Source organism: Nesoenas mayeri, assembly GCF_963082525.1.
Source record: "Nesoenas mayeri genome assembly, chromosome: 7".
Classification (NCBI taxonomy): domain Eukaryota; kingdom Metazoa; phylum Chordata; class Aves; order Columbiformes; family Columbidae; genus Nesoenas; species Nesoenas mayeri.
Window position 1 is genome coordinate 10,311,511 of NC_137551.1, and position 13,887 is coordinate 10,325,397.

General features: G+C 35.6%; 1 protein-coding gene across 1 annotated transcript in view; it reads right to left on the minus strand.

Annotated features, from left to right (window-relative positions):
• The window catches only part of GRID1 (glutamate ionotropic receptor delta type subunit 1), a 524,523-nt gene that overhangs the window by 221,669 nt on the left and 288,967 nt on the right, over positions 1 to 13,887 (minus strand). Inside the window, exon 4 of the mRNA XM_080347389.1 lies at positions 7,888 to 8,093. Within this exon, the coding sequence (XP_080203515.1) occupies positions 7,888 to 8,093 (206 nt within the window). The remainder of the gene's footprint in view (positions 1 to 7,887; positions 8,094 to 13,887) is intronic.

Genomic DNA, 13,887 nt, shown 5'->3' on the forward strand with positions numbered 1-13,887 from the left:
GCTTTATGTTGATGATATACTGCTGTATTTGTTTGACACAGAACACTCTTTGCCTGAGGAAAAGACAATCTTATTGCAGTTACCAGACTGTCTCAAGTTATAAGCTTAATTTAATCAGATGTAACTGCTTGCCCTTGATGAACAAGGTTCCCAAATATTTCTTCTCTTACATTTCCAGATAGGTGCCATGAGCCTCTATTTTTTATTTAATTAGAAGCTCTACATTTTGAACTGTGAAGACATAGGTATAACATATAGTGTTGTCTCCTACATGCTGGGCAGTGTTGTATGAACAACACTAACCCTTGCACCTATGCTCTGCACTGCCTTCCCAACATAGAAATAACTTTAAGAGAAAGAGAGCATTAGTCCTAGGACACCTTACTTGGGATTAATCCCAAACCAAGGTAAATCTTGCTCAAGCTTTTATCTCACACAGACTGCACTGTACTGTATGCTACAAGCAATTAATGAAGGTTTAAATAATTTTCCAAATTAGTTTGAAACTAAAAGTCTTGGGTAAATATAATTCTATTTCACCTACTAAAAGTGATTAAAATCCTCCTGTGAAAAGATGCAAAGCAGGTGCAAATTATTATTAGCAATTATTATTCATCCCTTTAAAGATAAATGGCTGCCTTCTATAACCTCTGAAACAACTAATGAAATGCTTCAGTGATTTTCTTAATCCAGAACACCAGGTCAAGAGGTGAATTTTTAGGGGAGAGAGGACTGACTGACTGACTGACTGACCGTGCAGAGCCCCGTACTCCAAGTCAGTCCTTGTGCTTAAAGACACTTGCAGGTGTGTTCATGGAAAAAGTCACCATGTAGCCATGGTGTTTACACACTGGTGTTGAAGGTTCAAAAACTGAACATATAATAATTGTAGTCTGTATTTTATAGTCTTCAAAGTCAAGCTGCCTTAACGAAGTAAACTGAACAAATGGCTGAATTTATACGAAAAAGTAAAACTGGAAGATGTCAAATAGCTTTTGTATGGCCATTACTTTTTTCTGGTTTTTGAGAGGCAAACACATTTTTCAAAGTACCTGTACTGCTTCTGCTAATGTCTTACAATAGGCAAACACCAGTATAGTGATGAAATGCAAATACAGGAGCATATTTTAAAATTAATCATTCATAATTAATTAGTAATCTCTGCTTTCTGGTAAATTATACCTAAATTGCAGAAAATTAACCTTGTTGGGAATGATAAAGTTATCTGCAGATTTGCAATATGTTAGAGGAACATTTTGCATATATTCATGTATTACAATGACCATAGATATATCAGAGTATTTAAATTAATTTCCACTACATTAAAAAGACAAATATATATATAATCTTTATCTTTAAATTGCACAGCATTCCAGGAGTCAGATGAACAATCTGATGTAAAATTATTTGGAAAAAGCAGCCATGAAAGAGTAGGTGGAGGTGGGGTTAGTTTTGGGGAGCCTTGGTCTTTTAGTGCTCACTAGATATTTGTTCTGTCTTAGGTCTTACCAAAGCCAACACTGGGTACACCCAATGACAGTACCTAAAAAGGTGAACTGCACGGGGCTCAATACAACACTTCTGTGTTTCCAAGTCAATAATAGATGAGAAAATGAACAAGATGAATGAAATAAAGAAAAGTAATTAATGAAAAATAATGAATAACAAAAATTAATAAAGATCACAGGACAATTAAAAGCTAAAGTATTTGTGACAATTTTGTCAGCCAGATATTTGGCATGGTTTCCTTCAGACCTGACACCCTTACTTGTAGACAGCAGCAACATTTTTAGGAATTGAGTCATGTTTTAGTAACTGAACACCTGCAATGAAGCAAGGACCAAAAGTACACTGAGGAATAAGCATTTGGAGCAAGAGGAACGCCCAGTTCCTGTACATGCAGATTTAATGACATTTAAAAATAAATGATCCCTTATGTGTAAGTGGCCCAGTCATCAGATTCAAAATATGAGCTGAAAATTCAGGCCAGACATATTATTACTGACGTTGCGGGACTTAGTAAGACTGCCAGTAAAGCAGTTTCTAGACTCATAAGGACTGTGTGTAACTCTTGCCAATGTATTCAATTTCTGTAATTTTTTTCTCAGTTGACCCACAAAGCCTCACAAAACTTGTATCGGTTATGGTTCAAGATGTACAAAATTGGATGCAAGGTTCATGTTTCTCATGATTGCAACATTCTTGTTCCAAATCTGTTGCAACATTACTAGTGGAGTCAAACAAGATTTCTGAAATTATTGTCACCTAAACATACCTGCAGTAATACAAGGAATGTTACTTACATGAAGTTATGTAAGCAATTAATAAATTCATTTATTCACCAAATTATGATTTTTTTTCCTCTTCATAGTGCCTACAAATCTATAACAACATATGTAAAGATTGTTCAAAACACATTCTCACACTGATCCCATATCTTGGATTAATCATATTGAAATAAAATGTGTGAAGGTTTGTGGTATGGGTTTTTTTCAGCCCAATGGAAAGAAAACTGCTTCTAAGCCAATTTATCCCAATGCAGGAGGCTTTGTTTTCAGTTAGGTTTTAGGAATTTAATGAGGTTTGCTTGGGTTTTAATTATAAGTATTATTCTCTTTAAGCACAAAGAGTCTTACTGTATTGTAAATGTCAACAATAGCAGACAAGATTTTAGCTTGGAGAAAGAAATAGAAAAACAGAGGAGGATTTAGAAAAATTAAAAAAAAAATAAGGCGGGTATAATTTAATTTCAACTATGGAAAGAAGAATGTATTATTTCTACAGTTTTGTTACCAGCACTACCAGCTCTTTAAACAAAGAAATTGCCTTCTAGAAACAGAAGAGACATAGCATTTTTTCTCACAAAATTAATCACCAATATTTCAAGATGTTTATATACTGGATATAGAACAGAGATATGGACTAATATGCTGAACATTTGCAACATAAAGAGATGTATGGCAATATGAAATGCCAAGTGCCAGAAAATTAGTATTAAACTTTTTTCCTGTTAAATTCTGAAAAGTAAAGGTCTTTACTTCCTATGAAAAAACATTTCATACAATTGCTCGTGGGTGCAGACTCTTCAAAAGATGCCATAATTAATTCCTGCCATTCCAGTCAAGTAATAGAAAGCCACCAACTGCAGAAAAAGAGAAATCTGGAGCACTGTTCACAAACAAGTTCCAACTGGGAGTACTCTGGGAGTAAGGTATTCAGCATCCTCAATGACTAGGTATGAAGGAAGGCCACAAATCAGTGTGAAGTGATCCCAAATGCCTAAACCCAAAGCAGAATATCTGTATTTTTTTTAAACAAACAGTCAGAACATTTGACATGAACTAGGGTAAAAGAGAAACAGAGCAGTCCCTGCTTTCCAGAGAGGACACAGGGGTGACTAAATTAGTCACCAAATTAGTATTACTCTGGAATTTTATAGCTTCAACTCAAATTGGAATTGCAGTGATTCAGATAACCCTGTTGTGATTACACAGGTCTTTAGCATTAATTTTTAATACAATTAATCTGCTCTTTATTATTTTTTTTTACTTGTTTACTTTATTAGGCATGCAGCATGCAAAGAGTTCTGCTTTCAGTTAGCATGCTGCAGTGATACGCATATATACTAGCAACCTTATTGCAGTAAGCTTACCAGCTTACAGGCAGGATAGACTCAGAAGGAATGATAACATTTTCAAAGATGCACCTAAACAGAAACATTTTGCACTTCAGTGAAGCTGCCAAAAAGCAAGTCATGCTGACTTAAAGGTTTCATAAAGCCAAGAATTCCTTCTCTTTTCAAATCAATAACCACATGCAACTCTGTTACAGCCTCCATTTTGCTGGTTTACACAAGTGAAAATAATAATACTGGAAAGTAGGATGACTGAAGTCTATAAAGCAAATGATGTCACCTGCAGTTTTAAAGAAAATTCTCATTAAAATACATATCCCAAACAAACGGCATGTGTTCTGTGAAGAAGAAAGAAAACAAACCCCCCACAGCTAACAGTTACTGCACATCTACATAGGAAACTTGAGAAACAATAAACTACAAAATCTCTTCCTCCTCTTCAAATATCTTGTATATAAAATGTGCAAAGACTGAATTTACCCACACAAACAAATGTCTTCAGAAGGATCCCTGGGTTATCCAAAACACCCTTCAAACTAGTCCGTAAATACTGCTGGACTAAGTTGCCCAGGTGTTTTATCTATCAAACTCTTGAACACCATGAAGACTGATGCCTCATAGACCTCCCTTGCCAAGTGTTCACATTGTCTAATTGACCTCTCTGTTAGAAAGTGTTTCTGGTTTAGCTTCAGGTCATTACTTCCTGTTAGACTACCCATCATCACCTTAAATAATTCCTCCTCCTCCTCTCATGTTTCTTCTCAAGTATTTGTCTGCTATGTTCCCTTAGACAGGCTGTATATATCACATTCCTGAGACCTGTCTTCAGAGGTCATGCTCTCCTATACTTCTATCGTTTTTGTCACCTCTCTTTGAACTATTTTCCATGTATTCATGTCACTATGTAGTGTAGAAAGCTTAATGATAAAAGCAATCCATCCAAATATAGCTCTACCTGCAATCAGAAAAAAAAAGTATCCATTGGCAAGTGGCAGAGACAGGTGAAATCTGTCTCAACATGGGAGTATTTTGAGACTCAAATCTGGTAGCCAGGCCAAAAAGACTAACAGAAGAGATGAAAGAAATAATTCTCCTTCCTGTTTCTAAATTACTAGTTTTTCTTCTTTTCTTTCTATGTTTTGTCTTGCAAGGAGATCACACAATCCTGTGTAGCTGTTACAATTGAGACCAGTTTTGCACATAAATATAACAATGGCATCAGGCCAAATATATCAGGGATTTTTGCAGGTGGAGAAGGGAACATTTTTCTCAAAATGATTAAGGAGGGACATACTTTCTTTAAATTAGATTTACTTTAATCCCCAAGTGACCTTTTAATGCAATATCTAGGGTAGCTATCATTTTATAAATGGATTTACTTTCTGTTTTTTGAATAAAGGCTGATTCTATGTTTAACATCTATACCATTGAAAAGCTTTTTTTTCCTCTCTCCCTCTCTCTGTTCTTTCTGTCAAAGCACATTTATAGCAGAATAATGCATTTTGAAAACTTATTAAAATGTCAGTAATTTCTGCTGCAGTAAATTTGACACGTGACAAAACCAGGCATCGATGATGTTAAGCCAATGAAGAGAAAATGATGCCTAAACAGAAGTTAAAGAAATAACCCTAAAATTGAGTTCTAGGATTTAGAAAGTTTTTCATTTATGAGATGTCAGACTCCCCTAACTCTATGCATCAAAAGTCAGATGAGCTCTCTCTGGCCCACCCAAGAGCTGGTGAGGCTGAAATCTGGAAAAATGTACCACTTGCGATGCTGAAACAGGTGCAATAAATTTTGTAGCAGTTTCCAATGGTTGAGATCTTTGACTTGTGCTAAGAACATTCAAATCAGGGTTCATAATCCAGACACTGTTCAAGAAAGTCTCTTCAGTTCTGAATTCCACAGGATGGTTTGTGTGCAATACCTGGTTTTTATGTAGATATGTTATTAGTAAATAGACTTGAATAAGATCTAGTTGAAGTTTTTCAGAAATGTTTCCCCTGCTACAAAATACCAATTAGGCAAAACTGAAAATCTTAATAAGAAACCTCTTTTTCACTTGGAATTTTCCATTTCCAGAAATTTATGGGGAAAAAAACCTTTAAATCCAATTTCTTCTTTTTTTTTTTTTTTTCCTAAGTTCTTATTTGTAACTTGAGCTAAAATAGAAAAAGGGAATTTAAAAATAAAGTCTATGAATTTCCTTCTCAAGTTACTACTTACATTTTTTTTTTTTTTTAGAGACCAAAATTGTTTTCTGAAAACTGAAAAGATAAATTGTTTCAAAACCTCAAACAACTTCCAAGATGTAATACTGGATTGGTAACAACACTAGCCAGTATACAGCTACATAGTACCTATAGCATGAAATATTTACTAATTATGGAAATCTGCAAACTCATCGAAGGCACTTAATGCTGCATATTTTGAATGATGTATTTCTGCAAATTATGTTAGAATGCATATTTTATTTAAGCTGAGAGTTGTTATTCTAGACAACCTGAAATTGTACCTATTGACTGAAATATTGAGGAATCACAGGTACCATTACTCCCCATGAAACGCAAGCCCAGCCTCCACTAGTAAAGGATTCTTCCCTACACCATGCACCTCACCTCTCAAGCCTTTTGAGAGTTCCTTTCTAAGATTTAAATTTTCTTTTATCAAGCTTTTCTGAATCAATCAAGATTCAATACAGGAAGATTGCCAAATAAATTACTTTTCATTTCTGCCCACAGTTAAAGTCCTGCAGGGATCTGGAAATATATCAAGATCATTATCCTTAATGCCTATAATACACACTGCTTTAAGGTGAAGTGAGTAGTAAAACAGTTTAATACATTAGCCCTTACACTCGAGAGACTGCAGGGTCCTGCCAGTGCATGCATGTAACTCTTACAAACATTTCTGGAGCCTCATGCACTGAAGAGGGACGGACTTCCTCCCCAGCATGGGTCTGAATAAAACATGTGTTGATTTCTTTTTAATACCTGGTTTGGATACTTTGTTAGGATTCAATGGAAAACTAAGCAAAGTGTATTTTTGTTGGAGGCCTACCATGAGGCAAATAAAATCACTGCCTGAGCTGCATATAGCTTTCTATGCTTTGAGAACACGTACTGCCTCATTCCCCTCCCAAAGATCCCTGTGTATGCACAAACATGAGTAGAGTTTGTCCCTGTGCTTAGTCTTTCCCAAGCTACCTATTTGAAAAAAGATATTATTATTAAAATTATATTATTAAATATATATATAAGTACCTATATGATAAAATTTACCATATTGTAAAAAATCATCAGTGAACCTAAACATGGAGAATTTACTTATGCCAATATGATAAAAAAAACTTAATTAGCTAATTTAAGTTGATTTTTTTTTTTTTTAATTTAACAGACTATGATGCAGCAAAACTGATAATTGGAAGCAGGTTTCATCCACATTTTAATTTCTTGGTTCAGTTTTATCCCTGGTTAACTAAAAAATAAATAAATAAATAAACAAACAAACAAACAAACCTATTTCATTGCCAGATTCTTAGCTAATGACTACATGTGAACTTATGTTGAGGATCCAACTCTCATTCTCAACTCTGACATATAAAGCTCTGTAAAATAATTCATTATTTCATATTTTGAAAGCTGGATCTATGAACTAATGCCAAAAATTAGCCCATAGCACAACATTAATTACAAAGTTTGCCCAACAGCTACCTCCTTGTCCTAATTAGCCCCATTGATTTAAAAAAAAAAAACATCAAGAAAAAAGGAAAACCATAATTTCTACTTCATAGTTCATAAAAACACTGTGATTCAGCTTTCAAACATCAATAACATGCCCTTTTAACATGCATTGGAGATTTCCACAGAAAAGATGACTCTCTCAGGCACATTAGGTTTCATTTCTAACAGACTGTAAGTAGGTTTTCTGATAACTTGTACACAGTGTTTGAAATCCAGGTCAAAAGTATGGAAGACAACCAGAGAAAAAAATAATTGCCTCATAGAGATGTATATATTATATGGAAAGCACCTATCCAGCACATGCTGTCCCATTTACATTAACCACTAAGTATGCATTGCATGGCATACCTGATATTTCAGTTCTCCAACACTAGAGTCTGACAGTCTTATTTGATGTTTACCAAACAGCATTGTCAAAATCTACTGCTTCAGAAAACATGGCAAGATATCACATAATTCATCATATATGTTCCTGAAATGTTGATGACAAAAAACCACCTGTGCACTGACCTCATTAATAAATGTCTGGGCTCCCCGGGGGCTTAGGAGTAAGATAGCCCTTCGCAAGGTGTCCCGGTAGCGGTTCAGCTCTTCTGTTTTCATCGTAGTGAACAGGTTGGCAAAGACTCTGCTGATGTTCCTGTCTACTTTTTGTAATGATACATCAAGTCCCAGTCTTGAAGCCTGATCAAGAAATCCCTGCAGTCCACGTATATCTGTAACACAGGAAGGGGTAAGGGGTGAGGAGAAAAAAAAAAAACAAAACAAAAACAAAACCACAACATTTCATCAACCTTCACTGATTAGGCAAGCGACACTAATTAGGTGCAAAAAAACACTTTTTCTTGCAGTTCTATCAGAAGAAGAGTATTCCACACAGTCATGTTTCACAGCTCCCTTTCATAGTCAATGCCAACAGGTAGAGACCATCCATTACCTTTCCTCAGAGATCTCTGAGTGACTCTTAAGAGACAGTTGATGTATTTGGCTGGGTATGGATACCTCCCCTCAGAGGCTCAAGGCCACAGGGCTTAACACTGCACAAAGACAGTCTCACCCCAAAATAACACACTTCACTCCTATACTTCTTTCCTTCTACATCAACCTGTTTTACATAAGACCACACTTGTTTTTTCCATGTCAAAATTACAATATCCAGAATATACGCGGCCCTCCTTTTGACCTCTTTTGTTCTCTTCACATCCTATAAATAACTTCCCTAACCAGAGGTTGACCATCAACCTGTAAACCTGTGAAAGAGTACTCAAAGCCCCAAACTATTAGGATATATTACAGTGTAAAAAAAAATAAATAATTATAAAATGAATTTCAGTAGGAGAAATCATGCAAACAAGCCCCTTCAAAACCTGCTCCTTTGAGCTCTGCCCCTCAACTTCAGACTGAATATATTTTTCTAACCATATTTTTTTAGAACATTAACATGGAGGAACACACATAATATTCATGATGAATCTGCTGGTTCAAACTGTAGTCTGTCTTCATGACTCGGCATTTTTCTAGAATAAATGTCTGAAGTTTTATTTTGTAGTGAAATTTAGAACAAGAAAAAGGTCAGACCTTATGTTGAACCAGATTGCTCTCAAAATTAACAGTGACCTGATCACATCTGTACTATGTCATTAGGAGCCCTTAATTCTATCTGAAACATATATAACTTGTTTTGAATAAGAAAGTATTTAACCCTCTTCTCACATTAATTTCTCATACTTTTATCAGCAAATTTCAGCTTGTGGGTGAAGATGAATTGTGTAAGTTAGAGTACATTTATTGTTCTCATAATAAAACCCACTCTTCAGAAAACTTTACTATAAGTACACCAACAATCTCTATATAGTAGATTGTAACAGCTGGTGAGGTTGTTTTTAAAATCTTGGAAGTAACCAACTTGTAATTAAATTTTAAGTGTCAATACCACAGACTCTGCTTAAGTCAGAGGGACTGAAAACCAGTCTGACTCAAGTCAGGAGCATCCCTTGCTGCCTTATCTGGGTGGGCTTTTAGACCACCATCTGTCTTAGTGTTGCCTGACCATAGAATATATGTGGAAACTACTTTTTTCTTCCCCTAAAAAACATTGTGTGAAACCTGACACAAGTAACACTTTGTGAAGATACACCAGTTAAAGAATTCAGGTTGTGTACAAGTGCAACATATTAGAGTCAACAAGTTAACTAGCAAACATTCAATCCAAAAGAAAGCACTGAAAGTTACTGTGAATAGCTTTGTACTTCTACTCAAACATTAGAATGATTGTTACTGTGATTAATTCAGCTTCAGAAAACAGCTGAATTACAGAGAAGCATCAGAAAGAACTAGAAATTAAGCCAGGGATGTGCCCACCACAGCAGACTCTTCATTGACCTTTTTAACTGGGGTTTAGTTGATATGATCATCACCCCAGCCAACCCCACCATCAGGAAATAAGACTTTTTAAGGGTTTTCCTGTGACTTAAGCAAATCTATAGCATTTTTACCTGCTTACTTTCTAAAATCCAGAGTCACTGAGGAAAGGAAGGGGTTTATTGTTATGCAGACATTTCTGGAAAATGCCAAAAAACTTCAGCACTTGTGTAATTGCTAAATATTGGAGGTGTGCTGAAATAACAACAGTGACAAAGAGCTATTGTTTACAGGTTTAAGTATTCTATTGAAGTTGTCAAGCTAAGTTTGGTTTTGCTAATTTAAATTCAGTAAACTAGCATTCATTACTATACCTATGCTCACTTTATGGATCTCTTATACATCAAACAAGGATTTTTCTTTTCATTACGTTTAGTCCTTCAAAACTACTGCAGTGCTTGACAAGCAGTAACAAAGTTCCCCTTTATATGGTTTTTGTGCAGGCATACTAAGTTATCACTGTGCAAAGTAAAGCTCTTTACAAACGATTAACAGTGCTGATATTTCTTCAGGTTTTTTGCCCTATGTGTTCAGCTGACCTGCTGAACTACTGGTTAGAAATATTGTCATAGACCAGCGCAAAAATACATGATGAACATAGTAAGACTACTTGGACTTGGAAGAGCATTTTGTATTCCCTTACAAATTTTAGTCCCAAGGAAAATAGCTTATTTCCCAGTTTGAAAAACTGAAAAGCTTCAAACCTCTTCCAGCTTGAGAACAAAGCAAAATTTGAGATGGAAGAGACTGTCCAAGTTCAAATGTACAAGGACAATCTGTCAGTTTTTCACAAGTATAAGTGAATGTGAATTTATTCAGTGTTGGCAATTAGAAAGAACTGCAATACTGTCTTCCTCAAGACTGATGTGCCTGTTGTTACACGACACTAGGGAGGAGGAGAAAGCTTGCTGGGAATTCAGAAGTGGAAGTGGGGACTGAAGAGCAGTGTTTTCAGATGTGACTGACAATTTTAGGTGCCTACATAATGGGCTCTTTTTTCATAAATAATTATTTGCAATCATTACCAAGAGGGCAATCATTTCTTAAAATATATCAGAACATAAATATACAAACACATGTACATATGCAGAAGCATCTGTTTATAAATCATAATGAATTAGGCTCAGTTTTATTTTATATGACATATCACATAAGAGAGTGAGTTTGATGCCCTCATTTTTTTTACTCCATTTAGTAGATCACAAATCCATGCAATCTAAAAGAAAACCCAAACTTTGTTCCATGGCTGCTCAAACAGAAATATTCACAGGAACAGTTATGAATTTCTTCCTACTTCTCATAACTTAGAGCAGTTAATCCTTCATTTTCTTCAACACTAAAAGGAGTCATAAAATTCACACAGAGTTTAATAAAAATAAAGGATTCTATAAATGCTTTTGTCTGTTAAAATATATGTGCTTTCTGTCTCTTGTAATCTTGACAGCAAGTTTTTCATTCAAAACTTAAATTCTAACATGAGTGTTATCCTGAATTATTAGTCATAAAATAATTCCTTTGGCCCATTTATTTCATACTTTATAGGAAAAGTACAGTGATCCAAACTCAATCACAATCAAACACTTCTGTCTAGAACAACTGACAAATGAAACTACACAAATGTAACTACACAACCTACAACTATCCCTGCCTTCAGATTTCCAATTAGTTAGTTTTGTTCAGGGTGCACCCTATATTCAGCCATAAAAATCACATAGTACTATTTAAATTATCTAATTACCCACCTGATTCTGCATGCTTAACATGCCAAGCAGAATTTCAGAGATAATATTTGAAAATTTCTCTTTAGAGAACATCGGTTTCTGAAGATGATGCAACACCTGTGCTCCAGAAGGAAAATGACACTGTACAAAATGCACTCAGGTGAGCATTTCTCATAAAAGTGATCAGTAAAAACACATAATAATTGGATATGTTTAAAATACTATAGTGTCAACTACAATCACATGAAATTAGCAGGTTGGAATTGGAAATAACTCACTAGAGCTCTATAAGTGAACTTCTTATGAACTTTGTGCCTTTTTTGTTACATCTGGCTGGAGAGAGAAACTCTGTGGCTGAGAGCCTCCTTCCTAACACTGACAGATCTACCATATGTTCAGGTCTGACAACAGAAGAACGAGACAATTTCAGGGATAGCTATTACAAAGAGGTAAGAAAAGCCTTGATATGCTGCTAAGATACTAACGCCGTCACTGTGACTGCAAAACTAATGCTTGCCATAAATAAAGGTCTTTATTGTACTACAAAGAATAATGGAACGTATCATTTCCTGCTGCAGGTTAGGCTGGTCACTGTGCTGATAGACTGGTACATAAACATTATATAAAAGAACTAGATGTGGCATTAGCTACCTATATGTAAAGCTTATTGTCATCTAGAAAGTAATTCATTTTTCTCGTATTATCTGTGATCTTGTTTGGATAAAAAAAGTTCACAGAGCATTAATCTTTCATAAACTTACAAGATCTGATTCTTGGCCTTGACACAAGCAGCTTTAAGCTATTTTTGTGTGTGTGTGAAACAGCTGTATGGTTGGGCACAGCTGGCCTTTAAGAATGGCTCATTGTAGAAAGGAATTTCAAGGAGGTGTAAAGCAACAAATTGTCTTTCCAACACCAGTTCCTAACCCCACTTGACAGAAATAACGGCAGCACATGGCCAAGAAACTGGAAGCAAACTGAAGCACCAAGCTGGAGCTGAAGGTAAGGCTAAAGAAGCACCAAGAACCAATTTCATACCCTTTCAGTAACTAGGTAATAGTTATTATAGCAAGTACATATAATAGCAAGTACAATACATTCATGAATTCAATTGGATTTTTTTTTTATTATTACTATTATTCAGCTTATATTAGAACAGTTGAACAAGACAAGAAGCCCTGCTGAGCTCTATAACCTGTCTCTGATAAACAGAGTGTAAAATAGGAGCAATCATGGGACAATACTTCCCTCTAACATTCTCCCAATAATTCACAGCTCACATTGCAGTGGATTCCTCAGTGTATTTCTATACACTACATGGGTGTATTTCTATCCTGTAACCCTCAATGGCTTTCTACTCCACAGAACAGCACAGTTTCCCTTCAAGTTTGTGGAAACTATGAGCTTCCAGGTCAGTTCACCTTCAGCATTTTAAGTGGAATATGGGATGTTCAGGATCCTATAGGACTGTCCTTTCCCCTTTTTACACCTTTTTCTCCTGGAGAGTTCTCCTAACATTAATCAAACACAAAGCAATGCGCCAGCACCTGCACTGCCTGACCAAGCAGTCACTATCTAATGCCATTCAGACCCAGAAGCTGCACAGCCTCTTCTCAAAGAGATGAGAGAAAAGCAAGAAATTGGAGATTTCTGGAAAGAATAAAACAGGCTATCAGAAATGTACTCTTTGAAAAATACAGGGAACATTATTTTGCCATTTAAATACAGATCACAGGCTGACCTTTGACCACCTCTCTGTAGAAACTGACAATCTCACCACATGTGTTTTGATACAAGTATCAGGATTAATCAAATGCAAAGGTCTATTTAGAACTCCTTGTTATATCAAAGGCTGAAGCCTGTGTAATGGCTGCAGCAAATTCTTACAGGCAGTTATACTGCCTGCATCGATTTTGTTATTAGGCTTTTAAATACAAAAAGAACTTTGAGTAGTGACAAATCATAGTGATTTTCACTCCTGAACAGATGGGAAAGGGACAAAACACATCATAAAGCTAGATGTGATGCATGCACACACAGATGTTTGCAGACTCAACTTACCATAGAAGGCAGACATTATTATTAAAAATATTTAAAAGTTACTGTGCACAACTGATGCTTCACACCTGAAACAGGTGATCCAGTCTGAAGGTAACTGGAGCTTCCCAGGAGGCCCAGGAGCACAAAAGCCTTTTAAATGTTACAACAGCCCTTTCACATTTAGCATGAAAGTTCAACTAGAGGTCTCTCCTGCTGTATTTTAACACTTAGCATTCAAAAGCACAAGGGAAAACACCTCAGGAAATTCATTACTGTTGGAAGAAATATGGACATATGCTACAATTGATGTAAAAATACGCTGAAGAAC